Source organism: Aedes albopictus, chromosome 1, assembly GCF_035046485.1.
Source record: "Aedes albopictus strain Foshan chromosome 1, AalbF5, whole genome shotgun sequence".
Classification (NCBI taxonomy): Eukaryota; Metazoa; Arthropoda; class Insecta; order Diptera; family Culicidae; genus Aedes; species Aedes albopictus.
Window position 1 is genome coordinate 16,303,051 of NC_085136.1, and position 24,631 is coordinate 16,327,681.

At 39.6% G+C, this 24,631-nt stretch overlaps 1 protein-coding gene across 2 annotated transcripts; it reads right to left on the minus strand.

Annotated features, from left to right (window-relative positions):
• Nucleotides 1–1,734: 1,734 nt before the first annotated feature.
• On the minus strand, nt 1,735–19,799 carry LOC109622665 (uncharacterized). 2 transcript variants are annotated; one of them, XM_029867927.2, is made up of 6 exons: nt 19,483–19,799; nt 19,336–19,429; nt 18,372–18,432; nt 18,063–18,210; nt 2,646–2,811; nt 1,735–2,080 (listed from the first exon to the last, which is right to left on the minus strand). In XM_029867927.2, exons 3-6 carry the CDS (start codon nt 18,390–18,392, stop codon nt 1,744–1,746), a joined length of 672 nt encoding a protein of 223 aa, XP_029723787.2. In that variant the 5' UTR covers nt 18,393–18,432; nt 19,336–19,429; nt 19,483–19,799; the 3' UTR covers nt 1,735–1,743. The 2 variants fall into 2 exon arrangements, with proteins under 2 accessions (XP_029723787.2, XP_062713701.1); XM_062857717.1 differs by having other exon boundaries at nt 19,318–19,429.
• Nucleotides 19,800–24,631: the final 4,832 nt, after the last annotated feature.

A 24,631-nucleotide genomic window follows, 5' to 3' on the forward strand; every position in this document is an offset into this window, starting at 1 on the left:
TACCTTGCGCATGGACCAGACATCCCGTTTTTATCATGGAGCTTCAAGATAGGCGAAAGCACCTCCAGAAACATCATTCATGAAGTGTGTGATGCTCTGTGGTCAGAAATGAAGGGCGAATTCTTGCCGGAACTGACGACGGAAGACTGGTCGAGGAACGCCGCACAATTTTTCAGATTGTGGGATTTACCCAATTGCTGTGGTGCTGTGGACGGCAAACATGTAAAGATAGAGTGTCCGCCCAACTCTGGATCTCAATATTTTAACTACAAAGGAGATCACAGTATCAATTTGATGGCGGTTTGTGACGCGAACTACAAGTTTCTGTCGGTAGATGTCGGAGCTTATGGAGGGAACAGCGATGGAGGAGTGTTCGCGAGCTCAGAATTTGGCAAACGTTTGTTTGACGGCTCTCTAAATTTACCTCCTGCAGCACGTTTGCCGAATTCCAGCATTGAAATACCACATTACATAGTGGGAGATGCTGCATTCCCTTTAAAGTCTAATTTGATGAGACCGTTTCCCGGAAAGCTTCTTCCACCGATCCGAGAAAATTTCAACAAGCGACTATCGCGTGCTCGTCGAACGATCGAAAATGCATTTGGCATTTTAGTCGCTCGGTGGAGGATACTTAAAACTACATTGGTGATGTTACCAAAACATGCCGAAAAGATAGTTTTGGCTTCGATCATTCTCCATAACTATCTCAAAGAATCCGACAACGACGTATACTGCCCCCAATCGTTTACCGACACCTGCAATGCAGAAGGAGAAGTAATCAGGCCGGGAGATTGGCGAAACGAGACCCAACCTCTTGAAGGACTCTCTGGGTTGTATAGAGGCAATAACAGTTCCCAGCAAGCTTTTGAAGTACGAAACCTATTAAGTGAGTTTGTGTTTACTCATCGTATGAATCGATAAGCGTGCACCACTAACTAGGAACGGAATTTTCGCAAAATCCGAAATCGACGCAGCCAATATCTTCGCTATGTGAAAAAAAGATTATCAATATGTACATTTAATAATTGCATAATAAATAAATTTTACTGCTTATATATTTTATTTTCATCGTAAATAGTTAATATTTTTGAAGCACATTCTGGAAACGTCCTCACCGGGACAAAGTCTTCTTCTCAGCTTAGCGTTCTATGAGCACTTCAGCAATTATTACTGATAGCTTTCTATGCCAATGAGCCTCTGCACGAATTTGCCCTGTCCTGCTCACTCCCACAGAAAATTTGAAAACAGCGCGCACAGTAAAAGTCACATTTGACTTTTACTGTGCGAACTGTTTTCAAGTTTTCTGTGGGAGTGAGCAGTACGCCAGATTCGTGCAGAGGCTCATGGCTACATTGCATGTGCTTTTGCAACCGGAAATCGACAAATATTTGCATTGCAAATGTCATATGTAAATGACATACATGCAATGAATTCTATAAAATCGGGATTACGAAAGAAGCAAATAGCTTCAAAGATTCTCCTAAAAGTTCATTAAAGAATTCCTCCAGAAGATCTTTAAAGGAGTTCTCTGGAAGTTTCCACAGGCATTCTTCCAGGAGTTCCATCAAGAATTTGATGGATTTCTCAAGGAGTTCTTCTTTGATTTGAATCTAAAGGAGTTCCTTCAAGATGATCAGGTCAGTGAGAAAAAATATTACGCAAACATTGTATTGTTAAAATGAGTCCGAAAAAGTTCCGATTTTATTGGACGGATAAATCTTTACATTTGGCACGCATGCTAAACTACTCCTGAGTGCTAGTTTCCGCACGACAATTTTCAGCAGTCGTGTAAATGACATTCAGTATCTGAGCTTCAACCTGATCAGAAATATGATCGGGAAACAACGATAATTTGTGCGCAACAAGTTTGCCAAATGCTGCATGCTTCTCGTTTGTATTGTCGTTGCTGGTGATGAACTTGTCCAAAAGCGACGACATTTTTTCGTCGATGTCGTCGGCTTTCCTTTTCCTCGATGATGTTGGTGTTCCAGACAGTGTGCCTTCTGAATGCTCCTGAAGGTGTTCTTCGACCATTTCATGAAAATCGGTTTGGCCTGGCCCATCGTAGTTACTCGTAGTCCTGCAAATTATAAAACACATCGTTAATGTTTTTAATGCAATCTGATCTAAGTGATACGTTTATGGTTTCAAGTTACATGGGATATAGTTCAGGCCAAACATATCTAAAGGTCCTATCTGCAGGAGAGAGGCTCTCTTTGGTTTCCCTCTCTTTCATTAATATTTCAGCTGTTTATTGCAATTATGATTGTCTCCTTGCATAGACCGATGGTCAAAACAATCGTATTTTGATTTGTACTGCAAAAGTAGTTAAAAAGTGTACCATTACATTGCAATAATTGAAAGAGAAAGTGAACAAAGAGAGCTTCTCAAATGCAGATAGGACCTATTGAAATGTTTGGCCTGAGTTTTGCACGACTTTTTTTGGAACATACATAAATTACGTCACGCAGCGTGATGTAATTTATGCACGTTCCCTTATCTGCCCTCTATTGAATAAAATTAGTCACAAGTACATACACTTGCTAAATATTAGGGATAGTATGTTGCATTTACCAGTGGCGCTTACGTCAACTATGCGAATATGGGCAGTATGTTGTCATATGATCAAACTAAGCATTACTTACTTTCTTTTGGCAACATGCTCTTTCAGGAATACCATGTGTTCCATGAATTCCCATGTGTCGTCGCCGTCAATCGCCTCCGCTCCAGATCGATGAGATAGTTCTGTTGATTTTAATTCCTTTACGTATCGATCCCTTAGAGATCTCCAACGGGTTGTCAAGGATTTCACTAATAAATAAAATATATACATAAAGATTACTAATTAGCGTTTTCAATCATTTTAAAACTGTAATTGGGAAATGAAATCTTGAGTAGAAATTGTAAAAAAATAACAAATTATTGCGTAATTTGTGATGCCTCCGTCCAAGTTTTCGAAGATATTTACAAAAGAATAGCCGAAGGAATTCCTACAGAAATAGACAAGGAAATTTTAAAGAAATTTGCAAATAATTTCTAACTAAATTACTGAAGAAATTTTCAAAAAAATTGTCGATGGCATTCCCAAAGACAAACAAAGGTAACATCTAGAACACTTTTCTTGAAAATCCATCGTCCAGTTCACACTATCATCACCTGGTGGACACAAGGGCGTAGCCAGCTTTTCGGCCAGGGGGGGGGGGGGGGGGGGGCGAGCACCCTTATACCGAAAACCACTTTGCAGTAACAAGGAGTTCAAATACTTCATCATTTAAAAAAAATAAAAGTGAAGTATGAAATATGGGTGATTAACAGGAATGGTTCAATGGAAGAATCATATATGATTATAATCCTGAGGAATTCCTCAAGATATTGCTTCAGGAATTTCTTAACAAATGCCATCATGAATTTGAATTTAGTCAGCAGTTTCTCCAGAAATTTCTTTAATATTTTTCCAGGTTATTTGAATGTAGATATTCCAGCAGAAATTACCTTCGGAAAACTTGCAGTAATTCCGTTGGAATACCTTCAAAAATTTCTTCAATAATCCCTCCAGAAGTTTTATTACGAATCTCACCATGCATTCTTTTGAGGATTTCCCCAGTAATTCTTTACAAATATCATTCCTAACTCCACCAGAAATCCGTTTGAAAAGCTCCAGAAAATACTTTAAGAATTTCTTCAGGAATTCTTTCAAAAATTCCAATCAAACTAAGATTCCTTTCCTTGAGAATACCCTAAAAAATTTTTGGAGAAATTTCTTCAAAAAACCCTTTTATGAATTCCTTCGGAATTACCGATAAATTTCTTTGAAAATTTCTAAAGGAATTGCTTCGGAAATTCCTGGAGGAATATCTTTGGAAGTTGCTAGAGGAATGCATTCGGAAATTTTTAAAGGAATAAATTAGAAAATAATTTCAGGAATGTATTTTAAAAATCCTTGAGGAATTCCACCGGAAATTCCTTGACAAATTCTTCAGAAATTTCTTGAGGAATTCCTTCATTTCTAAAGCTCCTTGAGAAATTCCATAAGACATTGCTTCGAGAGTTCTTCTACGATTTCCTTTAGAGGATTCTTCGGGAATTCCTTGAGGAATTTCTTTGAAATAGATTTAGAATATTCCATGAGGAACTCCTTCGGAATTTTCGTGAGGAATTCTTCCGAAAATTCCTTGAGGAATACCTTCAAAAATTGTTGGAGGAATTCATCCGGAAATTTCTGTGAGAATTCCTTCCCAAATTCCTGAAGCAATTCTTTCGAAAATATTGAAAAAAATCCACTAAAAGTCTCATGAGATATCTCTTTTGAAATTCCATAAGGAATTTCTTTAAAAATTTTTCAAAACTTCCTTGAAAAAATATTTCGGAAATTCCTGAAGAAATGCTTTTTGTGATTTTTTATTTCCTAGAGCAACTCATTCGGAAATTCTTTGAAGAATTCCTTTAAAAATGCCTTGATAAGGAAAATTCGGAAATTCCTGAAGAAATGCTTTTTGTGATTTTTTATTTCCTAGAGCAACTCATTCGGAAATTCTTTGAAGAATTCCTTTAAAAATGCCTTGATAAGGAAAATTCGGAAATTGTTCAAGGAGTTCGTTTGGAAATTTTTATGACATATGTCTGAAATGTCTTATGCAATACCTTCGGAAATTTCGTGAGAAATTGTTTGATAAGTTCGTTGAGGATTTTTTTCGTTTTTTTATAAATCTTTACGAAATTCCTCAAGGAATTCCAGCGAAAGATCCGTCAGAAGATTCTTCGGAAATTTCTCAATTAATTCCTTAAAAAAATGTATTGCGGAACTCCTTCGAAAACTTGAGAAACTTCTTCAAACATTCCTTCAGAAACACGTTTGGGGATTATGTGAAAAAATCCTAAGGAAATTTTTTGAGGACAACCGTTAAAAATTTTTGGAGGTATTTCAAGGCAAATCCATAAGAAATTTCTTTGGAAATTCCGGGAGGGATTTCTTTGGAAATTCGTAGAGGAATTCCTTCGGAAATACAGGAGAAAATCCTTTGAAAATTCCTTTGAAAATTCCTGGAGGAATTCCTACGGAAATTCCTGGACAAACTCCTCCGGAAACTCATGGAGGAATTCTTCGGGAAAATCCTGAAGGAATTTCCTCGGAAATTCTTGGAGGAGTTCCTTCGAAAATTCTTGGAGGAATTTCTTCGGAAATTCCTGGAGTAATTCCTTCGGAAATTACTGGAGAAATTCCTTCCTGAAATTTCTGGAGGAATTCTTTCGGAAATTCATGGAGGAATTCCTTCAGAAAATCCTTGAGCGATTCCTTCGCAAAAGTCTTGGAGGAATTCCTTCTGAAATTTATGGAGCAACTCCTTCGGAACTTCGTGAAGGAATTCCTGAAGAAATTCTTTCGAAAATTCCTGGTGGAATTCCTTTGGACATTCATGAAAAAATTCCTTCGGAAATTCCTGGTGGAATTCCTTTGGACATTCATGAAAAAATTCCCTCGGAAATTCCGGCAGGAAATCCTTTGAATATTCCAGGTGGAATTCCTTCGGAAATTTATGAAGGAATTCTTTCGGAAATTCCAGGAGGAATTCCTTCGGAAATTGCAGAAGGAATTTCTTTAAAAATTCATGGAGGATCTCCTTCGGAAATTTCTGAAGAAACTCATCCGGAAATTCATGGAGGAATTTCTCAGGAAATTCCTGGAGGAATTCCTTTGAATATTCGTGGAGGAATTCCTTCAGAAATTCGTGAATGAATTCTTTGGGAAAATTTCTGGAGCAATTCCTTCGGAAATTCATGGAGGAACTTCTTCGGAAAATGCTTTGGGATTTCCTTCGCAAAATTCCTGGAGAAATTCCTTTGGAAATTCATGGAGGAATTCCTTCGGAAAATTCTTTAGAAATTCCGTCGCAAAATTCCTGGAGGAATTCATTCGCAAATTCATGGAGGAATTCCTTCGGAAATTCCAGGAGGACATCCTTTAAAAATTCCAAGAGGAATTCCTTTGAAAATTCCTAGAAGAATTTCTTCGGAAATTCTTGGAGGAATTCCTCCGGAAATTCCTCGAGGAATTTCTTCAGAAATTCGTAGAGGAATTCCGTCGGAAAACTTCTGGAGAAATTCCTTCGGAAATTCATGGAGGCATTCCTTCGGAAAATCCTTTAGAAATTCCTTGGAAAAATTCCTGGAGGAATTTGTTCGGCAATTCGTGGAGGAATTCCTTTGAAAATTCATGGAGGGATTTCTTCGGACATTCATGAAGGAATCTCTTCGGAAATTCCAGGAGGAAATTCTTTGAAAATTTCAAGAGGAATTCCTGGAAGAATTCCTTCGGAAATTCCTGGAGGAATTCCTCCGGAAATTCCTAGAGTAAATCCTCCAGAAATTTGTGGAGGAATTTTTCCGAAGTTTCCTGGAGGAATTTCTCCGGAAGTTCCTGGAGGATTTCCCTCCGAAATTCCTGGAGGAATTGCCACGGAAATTCCTGAAGGAATTCTCTCGGAAATATATGGAGGAATTCATTCGGAAAATCCTGAAGGAATTAATTCGCAAAATTCCTGGTGGAGTTACATCGGAAATTCATGGAGAAATTCCTTTGGAAATTTCCAAAGGAATTCCTCCAGGAATTTCCAATGGAATTCCTCCGGGATTTTTTAAAGAAATTCCTCCAAGAATTTCCGAAAGAATTCCTGCAGGAATTTCCAAAGGAATTCCTCCATGAATCTTCAAACGAATTCGTCCAGCAATTTCCGAAGGAATTCCTCCCGGAATTTCCGAAAGAATTCCTCCAGGAATTTTTGAAGGAATTCTAACGGAATTTGTAAAGGAATTCCTCCATGAATTTTCGAGGGAATTCCTCTTGGAATTTCCAAAAATAAAATCCAAAAAGACTTTCCGAAAAAAATTGTCCAGGAATTTCCGAAGGAATACCTCCAGGAATTTCAGAAGGAATTCCTCCAGGAATTTCCGAAAGAATACCTCCAGGAATTTCCGAAGGAATTCTTGATGTAATTTCCGAAGAAATTATTCCAGCAATTTCCGAAGGAATTCCTCCTGGAATTTCCAAAGGAATTCGTCCAAAAATTTCCGAAGGAATTCCTCCAGGAATCATAAAAAGCATTCCTCTAAGAAGTTTAGAATGATTTTTATCCCGGAATGTCCTAAGGAATTCATCCAAGGATTTTCTCAGGAATTTCTCTATAGATTTCTGAAAGAATTCCTCCAGAAATTTCTGGAGGTATTCATCCAAGATTTTTCGAGGAAACTCCCCAAGAAATTTCCGAAGGAATTCCTCCAGAAATTTCCGAAGGAATTTCCGAACGAATTCCTTCAGGAATTTCCGAAGGAATTCCCTCAGGAATTTCCGAAGGAATTCTTCCAGCAATTTCCGAAGGAATTGTTGTTGTTTGTTTGTTTATTACCAGGGATTTTAACCTTTTATGGGTCATTCATCCCGTTTCCGAAGGAATTCTTCCCGGAATTTCTGAAAGAATTCCTCCAGAGAATTCCGAAAGTATTCATCCAAAATTTTTCGAAGGACCTTGCTAAGGAATTTTCGATGGAATTCCTCCAGTAATTTCCCAACGAAGTCCTTCAGGAATTTCCTATGGAATTTCTCCAGAAATTTCAGAAGGAATTCTTCCAGGATTTTGCGAAGGGATTCCTTCAAGAAATTTGGAAGGAATTCCTCCAGGAATTTCCAATGGAATTCGTCCAGCAATTTCCGATGGAATTCCGTCAGGAATTTCCGAAAGAATTCCTCCAGGAATTTCCAATGGAATTCTTCCAGCAATTTCCGATGGAATTCCTTCAGGAATTTCCAAAAGAATTCCTCCAGGTATTCCTTAAGTAATTTCTCCTGGAATTTCCGAATGAATTCCTCCGGGAATCTCCAAAAGAATTCGTCCAGAAATTTCCGAAGGAATTCCTTCCGAAATTTTTGAAAGAATTCCTTCAGGAATTTTTTGAAGGAATTCCTAATGGAATTTCCGAAGGAATTCCTCCCGGAATTTCCGAAAGAATTCCTTCAGGATTTTCCGAAGGACTTCTGCTAGGCATTTCCAACGGTATTTCTCCAGGAATTTCAAAGAAAAAAAATCTAAAAAGAATTTCCGAAAAAAATCCTCCAGGAATTTCTGAAGGAATTCCTCCAGGAATTTCCGAAGGCATTCCTCCAGGAATTTCCAAAAGAATTCGTCCAGCAATTTCCGAAGGAATTCCTGGAGGAATTTCTGAAAGAATTCCTCCAGAAATTTCCGAAAGTATTCATCCAAGATTTTTCGAAGGACCTCGCCAAGGAATTTTCGATGGAATTCCTCCAGTAATTCCCGAACGAAGTCCTTCAGGAATTTCCGATGGAATTTCTCCAGAAATTTCCGAAGGAATTCTTCCAGGATTTTGCGAAGGGATTCCTCCAGGAATCTCCAATGGAATTCGTCCAGCAATTTCCGATGGAATTCCTTCAGTAATTTCCGAAAGAATTCCTCCAGGAATTCCTAAAGGAATTTCTTCTGGAATTTCCGAATGAATTCCTCCGGGAATCTCCAAAAGAATTCGTCCAAAAATTTCCGAAGGAATTCCTCCCAAAATTTTTGAAAGAATTCCTCCAGGAATTTTTTGAAGGAATTCCTAATGGAATTTCCGAAGGAATTCCTCCCGGAATTTCCGAAAGAATTCTTTCAGGATTTTCCGAAGGAATTCTACTAGGAATTTCCAACGGTATTCCTCCAGGAATTAAAACAAATCTAAAAAGAATTTCCGAAAAAAATCCTCCAGGAATTTCTGAAGGAATTCCTCCAGGAATTTCCAAAAGAACTTGTCCAGCAATTTCCGAAGGAATTCCTCCCGAAATTACTAAAAGAATTCCTCCAGGAATTTTTGAAGGAATTCTAACAGAATTTGTAAAGGAATTCCTTCATGAATTTTCGAGGGAATTCCTCTTGGAATTTCCAAAAATAAAATCCAAAAAGACTTTCCGAAAAAAAATTCTCCAGGAATTTCCGAAGGAATACCTCCAGGAATTTCAGAAGGAATTCCTCCAGGAATTTCCGAAATAATACCTCCAGGAATTTCCGAAGGAATTCCTCCAGAAATTCCGCTAGGAATTTCCGAAGGAATTCTTGCAAGAATTTCAAAAAAAAAAGTATTTCCGAAAAAATTCGTCCACGTCTTTCCGAAGGAATTCCTCCAGGACTTTCCGAAGGAATTACTCCAGGAATTTTCAATGACATTCGTCCAGCAATTTCCGAAGGAATTCCTCCAGGACTTTCCAAAAGAATTCCTCCAGGAAGTTTGGAATTATTTTGTCCAGGAATTTCGTAAAGAATTCACCTAAGGATTTCCTCACGAATTTCTCTATGGATTTCTGAAAGAATTCCTCCAGGAATCTCCGAAGGTATTCATCCAAGATTTGCCCAAGGAATTCCCGAATTCCTCAAGGAATTTCCGAAGGAATTGCTCCAGGAATTTCCGATGGAATTCTAGGAATTTTTGAAGAGATTTCTCCAGGAATTTTGGATGGAATTCCTTCAGGAATTTCCAAAGGAATTCCTCCAGGTATTTCCGAAGGAATACCCTCAGGAATTTTCGAATTTCCTCCAAGAATTTCTGAAGGAATTCCTGCATAGTTGCTCGGTCAGGGGGGGGCCACGCCCCCCCCCCTGCCCCCCTGGCTACGCCCTTGGGTGGACATGTTGCGCGAAACACTGCGTTTTGCAATATCGTCAGCAAAAGGCACTACACACTGTTTTCCAAGGAATACAATCCATTTTTGCTGTATTCGGCTGTTCTAATTTCCTCAAAATTTTAACAAATTCGGTATTCAAAATTAAGTGTGTATCTTCAAAGAAATTCACAAATAATGCTGAAATGCTTGATACAAACATTTGGTTTGGAAGTAATGCCCAGAATGAATTCGTATGAAAATCCCCAAGAGGAATCCTTGAGAGAATTCTTTGAGTACAAATTTGGAAGGACTCTCTGGAGAAATTTTTGAGGGAATTCCTGGAGGAATTTCTCTAGAAATTCCTTGAGGAATTCCTGGGTGAATTTTTTGGGGAGTTCCTGGAGGAATCCCAGGAGTACATGTAGAAATTCCATGAGATGTTCGTTGAGGAACCATTGCAGCATTTCTTGTAATAATACCTGTCAGTAAAGAGTTCCTGGAGGAATTCCAGGGAGAATCCTTGAAGGAATACTTGGATGAGTTCTTGGAGAAATCCTTGGAGAAGTTCCTGGAGGAATCATCGGAAGAATTCATATCGGAATTTCTTGATGAATCCCTGGAGGAATTCCTGATAAATTTCCTGAAGGTATTCCTGAAGGGGCTTTTGGAGGATTCCTCCAGAATTGAACTCCCAGAATTTTTTAGGGAATGCCTGGGGGAATTTCTCGAGAAATTCCTGGAGGAATCCCAGTAGGAGTGTCTGAAAAACTGCCATGAGAAGTTCGTTAAGGAATCATTAAAGGAATTCTTGAAATAATACATGTTGCTAAAAGAAAAAAAAGTTACTGGAGGCATTCCTGGGGGAATCCCTGGATGAATCCTTGAATGAGTTGTTGGAGGAATCTCCGGAAGAAATTCTAGAGGAATTCCTGAATGCAAGGTTTCTTCCTGAAATCCGTCAAGGTATTCCTGAAATAATTCCTTGAGAAATTACTGGAGGAATCCCCGGAAGAATTCCTGGAGGAATGCCTAGAGGAATTCTTGGAGGAATCCCCTAAAGAATTCCTGGAATACCTTCTGGAGAAATCCCTGCAGGAATCCCCGGAAGAATTTCTGGAGGGATCCCTGAAAGAATTTCAGGAGGAATACCTGGAAGAATTCCTATTGATATTCCTGGAGGAACTTTTGGAAGAATGCCTGGAAGAATTTGCGAGGGATCATTACAGAAGGAATTCCTGTAGCGATCCCTGGGGGGATTCCTGGAGAAATACCTGGAGAAATTGCTACAGGAATGCCAGAAGTAATCGCTGGAGAATCTCTGGAGGATTTTTTGGAAAAATCCCTGTAGGAGTTTTTGGAGGAAATCCAGGAAGAATCCCTGGAGTAATCCTAGGAGACATTCCTGAAGGAACTCCATGAAGAATTCCAGGAGGGATCACTGGAGGAGCTTTTAGAGGAGTCTCGGGCAGAACTCTAGGAGAAATCTCTGGAGTAATCCCAGGAGGAATACTGGAAGAATTCCTGGAGGAATCCCTGGAGAAATCCCTGAAAGAATTCCTTGAGTCATCCTTGGAGAAATTCCTGGAAAAATCCTTGGAAGAATTTCAGAAGGAATTCCTGTAGTCATCCCTGAAGAAATTCTTGGAAGAACCCTTGGAGGAATTTCTAAAGGAATCCCTGGAGGAATTTCTTAAACTATCTTTGAAGGAATTCCTGGAAGAACCCTTGGAGGAATTTCTTAAGGAATCCCTGGAGAAATCCCTAGTGGAATTATTGGAGGAATTTCTGGAAGAATGCCTGGAGGAATTCCAGAAAAAAATGCTGGAGAAATGTCTGGAAGAATTCCTGGAAAAAATCCGGTGCGTAATTGGAGGAATTCGTGAAGGAGTATTCCTCAAGGAATTTCTGGATGAATTCTAAGAGGAATGCCTGGAGTAACTGTTGAAAGAATCCCTGGAGGAATCTCTGGCGTTCTTGGAGGAATTCCTAGAAGAATCCCTGGAGGAATTTCTGGAGTAATCCCTAGAAAAATCTTTAAGGAGTTCTTGGAGGAACCCCTGGAGTAATTCCTGGAGGAATCCCCGGAAGAATTCCTGGAGGAGTTTCTGGAAGAACTCCTGGAGGGAATCGCTGAATGAATCTGAAGGAATACCTGGAATAATTGCTGAATGAATATCTGAAGAGGTTCTGGAGGAATGCCTGAGAAAGTTTAATTTTTTTTTCTAACTAAAAATTTTGAAAGAGGGAAAAGCCCCTTTGAGTGATTTCCGCAATTTTGAAATCTTTCTCAAAAAGGCACAAAACCTCTTTATCTTTTCAGAAAACGTTACAATATAAACTATATCTAAAGGCTCCTCCGGAAAACAATCCATAACCGAGCCGCGATCTTGATAGGAGTTCGTCAAGCGTGAATCAAAAGCCAAGGTACTCTGTCAGGAGGGGAGTTTTGAAGACTGAAAATAAAAAAATAAAAAAAGGCAGCATCAAACGTTATAAGAAATATCCTGTAGATACGAAAAAAGGAGTTTCATAATTGATGAATTTCTACTGCCAAGAATATCACGTACGGATTGAGGTAAAGAATAATTTGAATTCATTTTATACCATTGGATATATAGAATGACACCAACGACCTTTCTCACTGGAATTCCAATCGGCCTGCCAAGTTTCAATCGAAATAAAAATTTGCGATTATAAATTATTCCACGAGTAGCACCTAATTTAGCTAAGGAATCAGCTTGCTCATTTCCATAAATTTGACAATGAGCAGGAACCCACAAAAATTGATTATGAATCTCTTGGAGTGCATTCTTTCAATAATAAAATAATATAATGTGTTTTACAATTGAACTGATTGGTTTTAAGTGAATTTATGGGACTCAAACTATCTGAACAAATTAGGAACAAACCCGGTGATAGTTTCTGAATTAATTTGCATGTGAAATACAACGCAACAAATATAGAACAAGGGGATTCTAGTTTGAAAAAATGAGCTGTACAAAAATTATAAACTCCGAAACCTGCATTGTTAGCAATAAAAGATCCATCAGTGTAGTAGAAGTGTTTAGGATCAATTCCAAAGAATTTTTGTTCAAATAATAATTTAGCATACCGTGAATGTTCATATTTTGGAGCCTGGAATAGTTTGCTGAAGGAGGTTTTCGATTAGCTGTCACGTTTTTTCTCGTCTCCGCTGAAAATTCAATTCGGCCGGTGAAAAGATACCGCGTGTGATACCGAAGAGGATCAGTGAGGTGTGCTCTTCTACTGAGATAATGTACGGCGACTTAGTGGAGATGGACGTGAACACTTGTAGTGTGTCAATTTGTGCATTTAACTGTTCAGAATTTGGAAGAATCGTCTTCGTTTGAAGATGTGTGTTTCGGATTTCAGATCTCGGAGACAGGCCCGGAAGAGATCGATTTCAAGCAGATCAGTGGACTACGCGGAAATTGGTGAGATCTTTCTGATTACACTCTTTATACTTTATATTGTTATATAACTACTTGTAAGTTGAAAATTCGCTATTTTCAACATCCTTTCATCTATTGGAAGCTGCTTCAGTTCTGGGCTCTTTCTAAGTTGATGAAGGGATAAATGCTTGCAAGGACTTGGCCAGGTGTGTGGAGCTGAGTGGGTCTATGACATTGTAGATAGTAGCGACATCACCAATGTCAATGGATATATTCAACTTTGCAACTCCATCCAAGATTTGTGCAAGTATTCATGCTATGCTATGCTATGCTATGGAATAGTTTGCTGAAGGAATCCCTGGAAGAATTTTCGGAAGAATTCCCGGAGGAAATTCTGGAAGATTTCCTGGATGAATTTCTGAAGAAATTCCTGGAGAAATCCTTGGAAGAATCCCTGGAGATATCTCTGAAAGAATTCCTGTAAGATCCCTGAAGGATTTCTTGGAGTTCTCCCTGAAGGAATACCTTGAGGAATCTTTGGAGTAATCCCTGGAGACATCTCTGAAGGAATTCCTGTAAGAATCCCTGAAGGAATTCCTGGAGAAATCCCCAGTAGAAATATTGGAGGAATTTCTGGAAGAATGACTGAAGGAATTCTTGGAGAAATTCATGGAGAAATGTCTTGAGGAATTACTCAATAAATCCCTGGAGGAATCGCAGAAAGAAATCATGGAGCAATCCCAGGAGGAATTCCTGAGTAATTGCTGGAGAAATTCCTGGAGGAAGTCCTGGAAGTATCCCTGGAGGAAGTCCTGGAGGAATCCCTAGAGAAATTTCTGTAGGAGTTCTTGGAGAAATCTCTGGTGGAAACCGTGGAGTAATTCCTGAACAAATCCCTAGGGATATCTTTGAAGGATTTCTTGAAGGAATTTCTGGAGGAAACCCTTGAGCAATTTGTGGAGGAATTTCTATAAAAATGCCTGGAGGTATTCCTGGGGAAATCCCTGTAGAAATCTCTGAATGAATCCTGAAGGAATACCTAGAATAATTGCTGAATAAATAACTGGATAGGTTCTTGGAGGAATCCCCGGAAGAATTCCTGGAAGAATCCTTGGAAGAACCTCCGGGAAAATTGCTGGAGGAATTTCTGGAGGAATTTCTGGATGAATTCCTGAAGGAATTTCCTGGAGATATCTCTTAAGGAATTCATGTAAGATCCCTGAATGAATCCCCGGAGTCTTTCCTGAAGAAATCCCTTGATGAATCCTTGGAGGAATTCCTGGAGATATCTCTGAAGGAATTCCTGTAAGAAGCCCTGAAGGAATTCCTAGAGAAATCCCTAGTAGAAATACTGGAAGAATTTCTGGAAGAATGGCTGAAGGAATTCCTGGAGAAATTCCTTAAGAAATCCCTAGAGGAATCGCAGGAGGAATTCATGGAGCTATCCCAGGAAGAATTCCTGGAGCAACTGCTGCAAAAATTCCTGGAGGAAGCCCTGAAAGTATCCCTGAAGGAATCCCTAGAGAAATTGCTGGAGTAATCCCCGGAGGAATTCCTGGAAGAAATCCTGGAAGAATCCCTTGAGAAAGTCCTGGAGGAATGCTACACGAATTATAGGAGGAATCCCTAGAGAAAACCTTGGAGGAATCCCTGGAGATATCTCTTAAGAAATTCTTTTAGGAATCCCTGAAGGAATTCCTGGAGGATTCCTAGTGGAAATACTGGCGGCATTTCTGGAAGAATGTCTGAAAAAATCCTGGAGAAATGTCTGGAACAATCCCTGGAGGAATCGCTGAAGGAATTCCTGGAGCAACCCCAGGAGGAATCTGGGGAGAAATTCTTTCTTCAAGAAATATTTGAATGAATTGCTGATTAAAAATTTAAAGGCCTTCCTGAAGGCATTCCTGGATGAATGCCTGTAGTAATTGCTGGAAGAATTGCTGGAGGAATTCCTGGAGAAATGTCTGGAAGAATCCCTGGAGAAATTCCTGGAGGAATCGCTGGAGGAGTTCCTGGAGCATTCCCAGGAGGAATTCGTGGAGAAATTCCTGGAGGAGTTCTTGAAGGCAATTCCTCAAGGAATATTTAAATGAATTCCTGATAATTTTTTAAAGGCATTCCTGAAGCATTCCTAGATGAATGCCTGGAGTAATTGCTGGAAGAATCGCTGGAGGAATTCCTGGAGAAATGCCTGGAGTAATTGCTGGAGGAATTCCTGAAGGAAACTTTGGAATTTCTGGAGGATTTTTTGGAGAAATCTCTGGAGTTCTTGGAGGAAATCCCGGAGGAATTCTTGGAAGACTCCCTGAAGGAAGTCCTGCAGTAATCGCTGAAGGAATATCTGGAGAAATTCTTGGAGGAGTCCCCGGAAGAATTTCTGGAGGAATCCCTGGAAGAATCTCTGGAAGAATTGCTGGAGGAAATTCTGAAGGAATTCCTGGAGGAATCTCTAGAGGAATCCTTGGAGGAATCCCTGGAGTATCTCTGAAGGAGTTCCTGTAAGACTGTATTATTATTAATTCTTAGAAGAATTTCTGAAGGAATTCCTGGAGATATCCTTAAATTTCAAGAGGAAGCCCTGGAGGAATTCCTGGAAGAATGCTTGGATGAATTCCTGGAGAAATCCCTGTAGGAATCGCTGGATGAATTCCTGAAGGAACGCCAGGAGTAATTGCTGGAGAAATGCATCAAGGAACCCCTGGAGGAATTCCTGTAGGAATATCTGGAGGAGTACCCGAAAGAATTTCTTGATGAGTTTCTGGAGGAATTCCTGGGGGAATCTCTGAAAGAATTCCTGGAGAAATTCCTGAAAGAATTCATATAGTCATCACTGAAAGAATTCCTAGACAAGCCCTTGGAGGAATCCGTTAAGATATCTCCTGTAGATATCTTCCTGGAGAAATCCGTATTGGAATTATTGGAGGAATTTCTTGGAGAATGCCTGAAGAAATTCCTGGAGAAATGTCTGGAAGAATTCCTGGAGAAATCCCTGAAGCTATCGCTGGATGATTTTTTGAATCAACAATTGCTGGAGGAATGCACTTAGGGGCTGTCCATAAACCACTTCTTTGGGACTTTTCAACCAACAACCTTCCCCCCCCCCTTGGTCATTTGTCCATACAAAATTTTAAATTTGTCCATACAAAATGGTCATTGGCCGAACAAACCCACATCCACAAATTCTTGGAGGAATCCCAGGAGGAGTTCCTAAAAGAATTTCAGTAGGCATTATTGAATGAATCCCAGGAGGTTTTTCTGGTGGAATCCCAAGAAATGTTCGTGGAGAAATTCTTGAAATAATCCCTGGCGCTGTTCCTGAAAGAATCTCCGAAGGAATTTCTAGGGTTCAAAGGGAATCCCTGAAGGAGTACTTTAGGGAATTCCTGGAGAGGAATTTTAGTTGAAGGAATTCTTGAGGGAATTCCTGGGGGAATTCCCTGGAGGAATTTCTGAGACAATATCGTGAAAGAGTTCTTGGAGAGATTCCTGGAGATTCTGGAGGAAGTTCCTAGTGGAATTCTTGAGGGAATCCCTGAAGGAATTCCTGGGATAATTTCTTGAGGATTTCCTGAAGGAATCCTATGAGAAGTACCTGAAGAAATTCCATGAAAAGTTCGTTGAGGAACCATTGGAGAATTCTGAAGGGAATCCTTGGAGGAGTATATAATTTATTTTATTTATTTATGCCTTAAGTACTATAATATAAACCTTCGCAAGTTCTGCAAAACTGATAAAAATTGTGAATTATAATTCAATATTGTGTAGTTTATAAATTTGGAATAAAAACATATTCTTATAGGTAATTTCCATTTAGCTAAATCCACGGTTCCGCTTAATACACGGTAAATTGCTGTTCAATCGTGATAAAATCGAAAACCTCTCCTCCTCTTCTTGGCGTAACGTCCTAACTGGGACAAAGCCGGTATCTCAGCTTAGAATTCTATGAGCAATTCCACAGTTTTTAATAGGAGGCAATCAGTGAAGTACTAGATTGAAAGTAGTGAGCTGGATTTTTGTATGGTGAGATGATCAATTCTCCATTTCTGCAATGAAATGGTGCAAACAGCGTAGGTTATATGATTTATTGGCTAATTTGATGCTATTTGAGCAAAAGTTTGAACAACTGTATTGTTGTATTATTTTTTCCTGCAACTTCAACAACACAGTTATCCAAACTTTTGCTCAAACAGCATCAAATTAGTCAATAAATCATATAACCTACGCTGTTTGCACCATTTCATTGCAGAAATGGAGAATTGATCATCTCACCATACAAAAATCCAGCTCACTACTTTCAATCTAGTACTTCACTGATTTCCTCCTATTGAGAGGTTCCTCTACCAATGACAAGTTTTGCATGTGTCTATCGGGTGGCGAGCACGAAGATAGTTTATAGTTTATGTCCGAGGAAGTTAAGAAAATTTCTGTTACGAAAAGTTCCTGGACCGACTGAGAATCGAACCCATCATGCAGAATACCCACGACTTTACAGCTATGACTTTATGGGACCTGGTGAAAACCACTGTAGTTTTAAATTTGATATCACTAAAAGGAGAACATGTTTTTTCAACATTCTTAACAGCAACCGGAGTTAGAAATTCAATTTTCGCTTGATCTTTTCTGGGGCATTTATTCATAAGCTCTGAGACAGAAAGCCATGGTGGATTACAGGCCCGGATTAAGGATTGTGGGGGCCCGGGGCCCGAGCGGATGTGGAGGCCCCTCGGAGAGATAACCAAAAATATTTTTCCTTATTTTCGAACAGTACTTGAGCAATATGAAAAATAAAGCTAATGTTAGCAACCAAAAAATGTTTTTGTGGGGGCCCCTAAAATGTGGGGGCCCCTAAAATGTGGGGGCCCGGGGCCCCGGGCCCCCCCCCCCCCCCCTTAGATCCGGCCCTGGTGGATTAGCTTCAACAACTTCACGCTTGTCAACTAACGGATTTTGGGCACAAATTATGCAACACATGTGGACTAATGTCTCAAATAATCTAATAGGCTTACCGTCCATGTCGATTTCTGATGCCAACTGCGCCCAAAGCTTGTTTCTGTTATTATTGTTCTTGTATGCCCGCATACTTTTATCGTAGAGTACCTTATGTTCTTTCACAAATGCAATAATTTTTTCGTTGACATTGCTTGTCTCCTCCTCCTGTAAAGAAATGGTAAAGAATGCCGAATGGTTAAGTCGCTGCAAAAAAAAAGTACAGCTGCACCGAAGCCGATGGTGCACTTTTATCACAAAGTTTTTTGGCATTCTTTAATTAGTGTGATTGAGGAAAAATGACGACTTTTTAAAATGCTTATACTTACGATATTTTGTGTATCATCCATTTTGCTAGATTCTCGGTAGATGGACACGTTACTTTTCCAACTGTAATTAAAAAAAAGTGTAAATATTCAATCGATATATCTAGTTTGAGTTTGGCCCATATAACCACAGCTTGTGAATCCAACAGAAACATACCTATAAAAATTAGTGTTCAGACCAACTTTCTCCTGGGAACTTTTATCGGCGGCAAGACGCCTGGTAAATTATATATCATAAAAGGCGTAAGACAAACAATCAGTCATAAGTCACTAATTGGCATTAAGTAGCCGAAGCGGTATTCAGTAAGACCACGCTGAGAGTGACGGGTTCGGTTATGTAAATTACCTTGATTTTCTTGAGCGCCGTATGCAGCATAGTTGTCCCATGTACTATGGGAATCCCAGCTATGCTGTACATGGCAGAGATATCTTCGTGGCTGCCACACGATATACAAACGCAAAATGATGAGTTGCGGAGAAAGTTCACAGTTTATAATCACTTTTACATTAAACATTAAGCTGAGCAGCGGGATTTGTCCCTGTTGGGAAGTTACGAAAAACAAATTTGTAAATGGCAATACTGAAAAGAATTAAGATTAGACATTCCCAGAACGCGATACCTGAGGCGATACCTATTGGATGCTGCCACTTGATTTCCCTGACGTTGCCCGTATTCGAAGTGTCCAATAAGATCCCTTTCGAATGTTTGCATCCACAAATTTATTAAAATATTACTGATTATCGATCGACTGAAGGGAAAATCGTTTGCTAAGAAGTGCTGCTTATGAATGTAATTAAGGTTTCGCCGGTGGGGTTATCGTAAACTTTACATGGCACCAAACATTGCACTTTTTTTTCGCAAGGCACTGCAGTTCCCTGAATTGAGGCTTCCAGGAAAAAACTTGATTTGAGCATCAATTTTTACGGGATTCTGTTCACGCCGTATTACCAGTTTGGATCAAACTACTTGATTTGCCGATGGCAGGAGAAACAGCATCTGCTATACTAGTCTGAGATCCGTAGGCATCGGCTCCTGAATGATCGCACTGCAGTGGTTACGGCTGAAAGTAAAACATTTATTTTTTAAGATAATTAGGCAATTTTGTTTCCTTACCTTCTTTTCTCCCTGTTTCCGCCGTTTAAATCCGTAAAGGCGCAGTTTTTCGGGTCTATTTTAACTTTTCGTTGGGACAAACACTCAATTAATCAAATCAAAAACACAACCAAAATAAAACGCTCGCCGCAAAGTCAAGCGCAAGATTTGAAATGTGTCAAATCTTCCGGCGGACTTTGCGGTCGAGTTTGCGTTTAGTACACTTTAGTACAAAACCGCAAACTCATTCCGGACGCATTCTGCGTTGACCCATTTGATCATGTTAATTTAAAACAAATGTCAAAAAAACGGATTGCCAACCGGATCCATTGTGCTCCGGCCTTTAAAAATGGCGGCCTCGCACCCTGGAGGAATTATTGTTTAAGATATTGTGTGTGTAAAAAATTTCAACCGTGATTGTTTGGAATGCCGCGCCGCGACGCTGCAAGGGTGGGAGAGAACGCCGGAAAGCGAGAGTTTGCTGCGTGCGCAAGAACAGCACGTGCAGAAGAGTGGGGAGCAAGAAATCTGTTGGGAGCTGGGAACATGTTGACCATGAACGGGTTGGGTAGGGTCGCGCATAGATCGGGATTATGTGCGTGCGTGTACCTAGTGTGATAAGCAGCAAGCATCATCGACGGTGCAGAAGACGATCCTTGAGAGGAAGAGAGAGCGTGGCTCGGCGCGAATCGTTGCGTCGTTTGGTCGCTGAAGAAGCGGCTGCAGTATGACCTCGTGAGCGTGGTGCGTCTTCGAAGAGCAGGTTCCTTTGATTAGCAACCACGGTTACAAGACATGACTAAACGGGGTTGTAAAGCATCGATCGGCTTCTCAAGGTTGCCCCTGTAAGGGATTACAGTATACATTGTAGTGAAACCCGTTTAGAAAACATTCCACTTTAGAGGCAAACTTGGTATAATGAAGTCCAAGCAATTTTATAGACGAGGGCGATATAGCATAATCTATGAGCATAAGGATAATGACCATAGAATTGAAGTTCCAGGAGCTTCTTATTGTAGAAGTAAAATACGTCTGTTCGGTTTGAACATTGGAAACTGAATGAAAAGATTTATTATTTACCCTAACAAACAAACTTCAGTTGCTAAGGTCGTCATGGATTACTTGATGCTAACACTCCTCCCTAATCCGTGATTCCGATGATCCTCCTCATGTTAGTGACTCCGGATTGTACGAGAGGCTTGGTGAATCCATCTGCTGCTTGATCCTTGGTGTTAACGTAATTGATCGCCACTGATCCGCTGTCTATAGCATCATGAACAAAATGATAGCGTATGTCCACGTGCTTTGTTCTTGGGTTGTAGCTTCCATTTTTGGCTATGGAGATGGCAGATTGATTGTCACAGAAAATCTTGATTTGCGTTTCTCCGAAGATTTGCTTCAGCATATTTCTCCACCAGAGCGCCTCCTGGATCGTCCGTGATAACGCCATATATTCTGCCTCACACGATGACAATGCTACCGTCGGCTGTCGCTTGACATTCCACGAAATTGCTCCGCCTTGAAGTATGAAAACGTATCCCGTAGTCGATCGCCGAGAGTCCACATCTCCTCCCCAATCTGCGTCGGTATAGCCAATGATTTCTCCGTTGCCTCGCTTGTTGAATAAAAGTCGGTTGTTGATCGTCCCTTTCAAATAGCGAAAAATTCTTTTGACGGCCTCCCAATGCTTCCGGCCTGGATTGCTGCTAAATTGGCTAACTGCATTGACCGCAAACGATATATCAGGACGCGTGGCTTGTGCTATGTACTGTAGACACCCGACAGCTTCTTTATATGGAACCTTCTTCATTTCTTCAATTTCATCCTGTGATTTCGGAGTCTTGGATTTGTCCATACGCTCGCTTGATTCGAATGGTGTTGAAACAGGAAGACAATCCGTCAGGTTGAATCTGTCCAGCACGTCTTCAATATACTTTCGTTGGTCTATTGATAATTCTCCTCGTTCTTTGTTCCGGCTGATTTGAAGTCCTAGGCAATACTTTGCTTGGCCTAAATCCTTCATCCGGAATCGGTTGCACAGAAATGCCTTCAATCGGTTCCTCATTTTGGCATCGTTGGTAAAAATTAGGAAATCGTCCACATAAATAGTTATAAACAGCATTTTCCTCCCATTGATTAGGTAATACAAGCAAGGGTCCGTTCTTGATTGTTGCAATCCAAATTCTCGTAACGTCTTAGGGGCCGTCCATATACCACGAGGACAGTTTGGCGGCGGGGGGGGGGGGGGGGGGTGGGTAGGGGGGTTAGCGAAAAGTTCATGATTGTCCACGGAGAGGGGGGTGGGGGTTCGTCAAATGTCCACGTGGACAACATTGACATAGGTATAAATTGGGAAACAAGAATCTACAAACGAAACAAATTATATCGCATTGAGATTCTCTTCAACAGTTCTTTCATACATTTGATTTGATTATACATTGTCTTTTAGTTGTAAGCTACTACTTCAAGGAAAAAAAATCATGGTATTGATTCACAGACTAATTTGTTTTAAATTATCACAATTTCTAATTACTTAGTTTTCTTCATCGTGGAATATTCTGGAGATTTAAATTGGAGTACCGTAAACCGGGGTCAAATTGATCTCCGGCTCGAAATTGATCAGACGATTTTCCGTTAGATAAAACATACTTCAAATAGTTTCCAAGCAAATATCGTTTAGTATCGGTTCCCAACTGCACGATAGTAGAAAGGAAATTACTTAAAATATGCTAAACCTAACCGAAAAACGTGTGATCAATTTCGACCCGAAGACCAATTTGACCCCGGTTTACGGTACCCGCATAGAAAAATACTATTCTTGGTATCATGCATATCATACGATGTTTATTGGTAGAATGATAACTATAACTAATCATCGTGCTATGATAAAATTATTAGGGTTGAAAAAATACAATTATTCACGACTTTTCATGAATCATAAAACTTATGATAATGATGCTTTGAATAATACATGAATCATTTTGAAAAATAATATTCCCAATAAAATTAAGAACAAAACTATGTTTTTGGCAGTTTTGTTTTCACTGTATTCAGGAATGAATAGTACAAATAGAACGTCGTCACCTTGGCTTGCTTTGCTACCTTATTTAAACGCCCCAATCCGGAACTTTTAGACAAAAAAAAACACGCACACTAAATACTGGAACACGTTTGATACTACGTACCTCACGCTGCTGTTACCATCGGAAAGCACTTGCAAACATACCTTCCTTATCCCTTAGGAGCCGGATTGTTTTGGTGCCGCTGTCGCAACATAACTAATGTCGAACACGTTTGTTATACCCGGTTTCATCGCCGGGGTCATATTGACCCCTCCGGCTCCAAAGGGTTGACTTGAATTCACCATGCATCCTTGGAAATTGTATTTCTGGATTTCTCCTTTGACTTAAAATATCCGACTGATCAGCCACTTCGCACATCACTGGGTTCTAGACAACCGCGAGCACTTATCGGCTTTGGCCTAGTACACAGCACACCCGCGGAACTACATCGGAACATCGACAACCACCGTTCAAATCTCAAACACCCAAGAAATTACAGAAAAAAAAACTGAAAGTAAACAATTACTCACTGAATGGTAGACCAATTTGACAGAATCCGCCGAAAGACTGCAGGGGTGTACAAATTTTTTGAAGTCGGTAAAACAGATTTCATGAAATTTTTCCTCTTTATTTTTATGATTCACTGTATCGTCAATTTTATCATAATCATAAACTGATTATTTCATATATGATTTCTCAAAATTTTTGTTCGAGAAAAAGGGCATTCTTGAATGGTAACGATACTTAACAACCTATTCGGTCTATCATTGAAACTTCGAATATGATTACTGTAATCTTTGATATGATTCTTGGTATCATCGATTTATAATCCAGTTTATTATAGCATGAATCATCTGAAAATGATATCCTGTATAATAGTCATATAATACCGTTTTATTAAGGTATAGACCATGCAAATGTTGGTGTTTCAGTCAGAAAATTTTCATTGAAGTTCTGTATGGATTTTTCGAAGTTTCATATCAAATTTTAAACTACTGGGTAATTCTCGCTGAGACCGGCCCACTATTTACACCTTGTCTTCAAAAATGTTTAAGGTGCCGATTTTCTGAAAGCCCTCGCTAAAACAGTAACAAAAATGCATTTGGTTACTTAAATTGATGGACCCCCCGTTAGTTTGAGCCACAACAATTTTTGCAGACCCCTCGATTTTGGTAAAATGGTGGCTCACTTAAACCGTTATAACTCGAAAGTTTCTTCAAAAACCACCTCCAAACGAATTGTTGTTGAAAAGAGGAAAGATAGAGCTACTATTTACAATAATAAAAAGTTGGGTCGGCCATATTGATTTTGGCCACCATCTTGCATTTTTATAACAAAACATTTTTTTCACCATGAGGGCAACCACCGATTTTCAAAATTTTTGCATCAATTGAAAGCTGAGGCATTTATACATAACATATCAAAAAATTAGAGATGTCTTTTTCTTCTTTCAAAAGTTATCTACCGTTTTGTAAAACATGCCACTTTTGCGCACTGGGCCCGGTGCCGGCCGTTTACATATATGCAGCGTTATTTTGCAGTGTTTACAAACACGAATTTAAATTCTGAGTCCACTAATGGAAAGCTGAAGGTTTAAGCTTTTCAAAACACTATAAAAGTTATGAAAACAATGCCCGCATCATTGAGAAACAGTCAAAAACGGAAACGAACCTCCGATTTGGCCAAATTTTGCGGCACGCGCCTTTGTGTATACATGCAGGCGTAAACTCGGATGCTGCTGCATGTCGTTGCCGGTGCGCATGGAAATGTATGGAAAAAACGTGGCTTAATATACAAAGCTGTAGATAACTTTTGATAGGAAAAAAAGACATCTCTAATTTTTTGATATGTTATGTATAAATGCCTCAGCTATCAATTGATGCAAAAATTTTGAAAATCGGTGGTTGCCCTCATGGTGAAAAAAATGTTTTGGTATAAAAATGCAAGATGGCGGCCAAAATCAATATGGCCGACCCAACTTTTATTATTGTAAATAGTAGCTCTATCTTTCCTCTTTTCAACAACAACTCGTTTGGAGGTGGTTTTTGGAGAAACTTTCAAGTTATAACGGTTTAAGTGAGCCACCATTTGACAAAAATCGAGGGGTC

Excerpts from the sequence above, each read along its gene's own strand:
- LOC109622665 (XM_029867927.2), bottom strand. The coding sequence starts at position 18,392 with ATGGATGATACACAAAATATC. Across the intron at positions 2,812-18,062 it reads ATCAGAAATCGACATGGACG|TGAAATCCTTGACAACCCGT; the intron begins GTAAGCCTATTA and ends TTTATTTATTAG. Across the intron at positions 2,081-2,645 it reads GAGCATGTTGCCAAAAGAAA|GACTACGAGTAACTACGATG; the intron begins GTAAGTAATGCT and ends TATAATTTGCAG.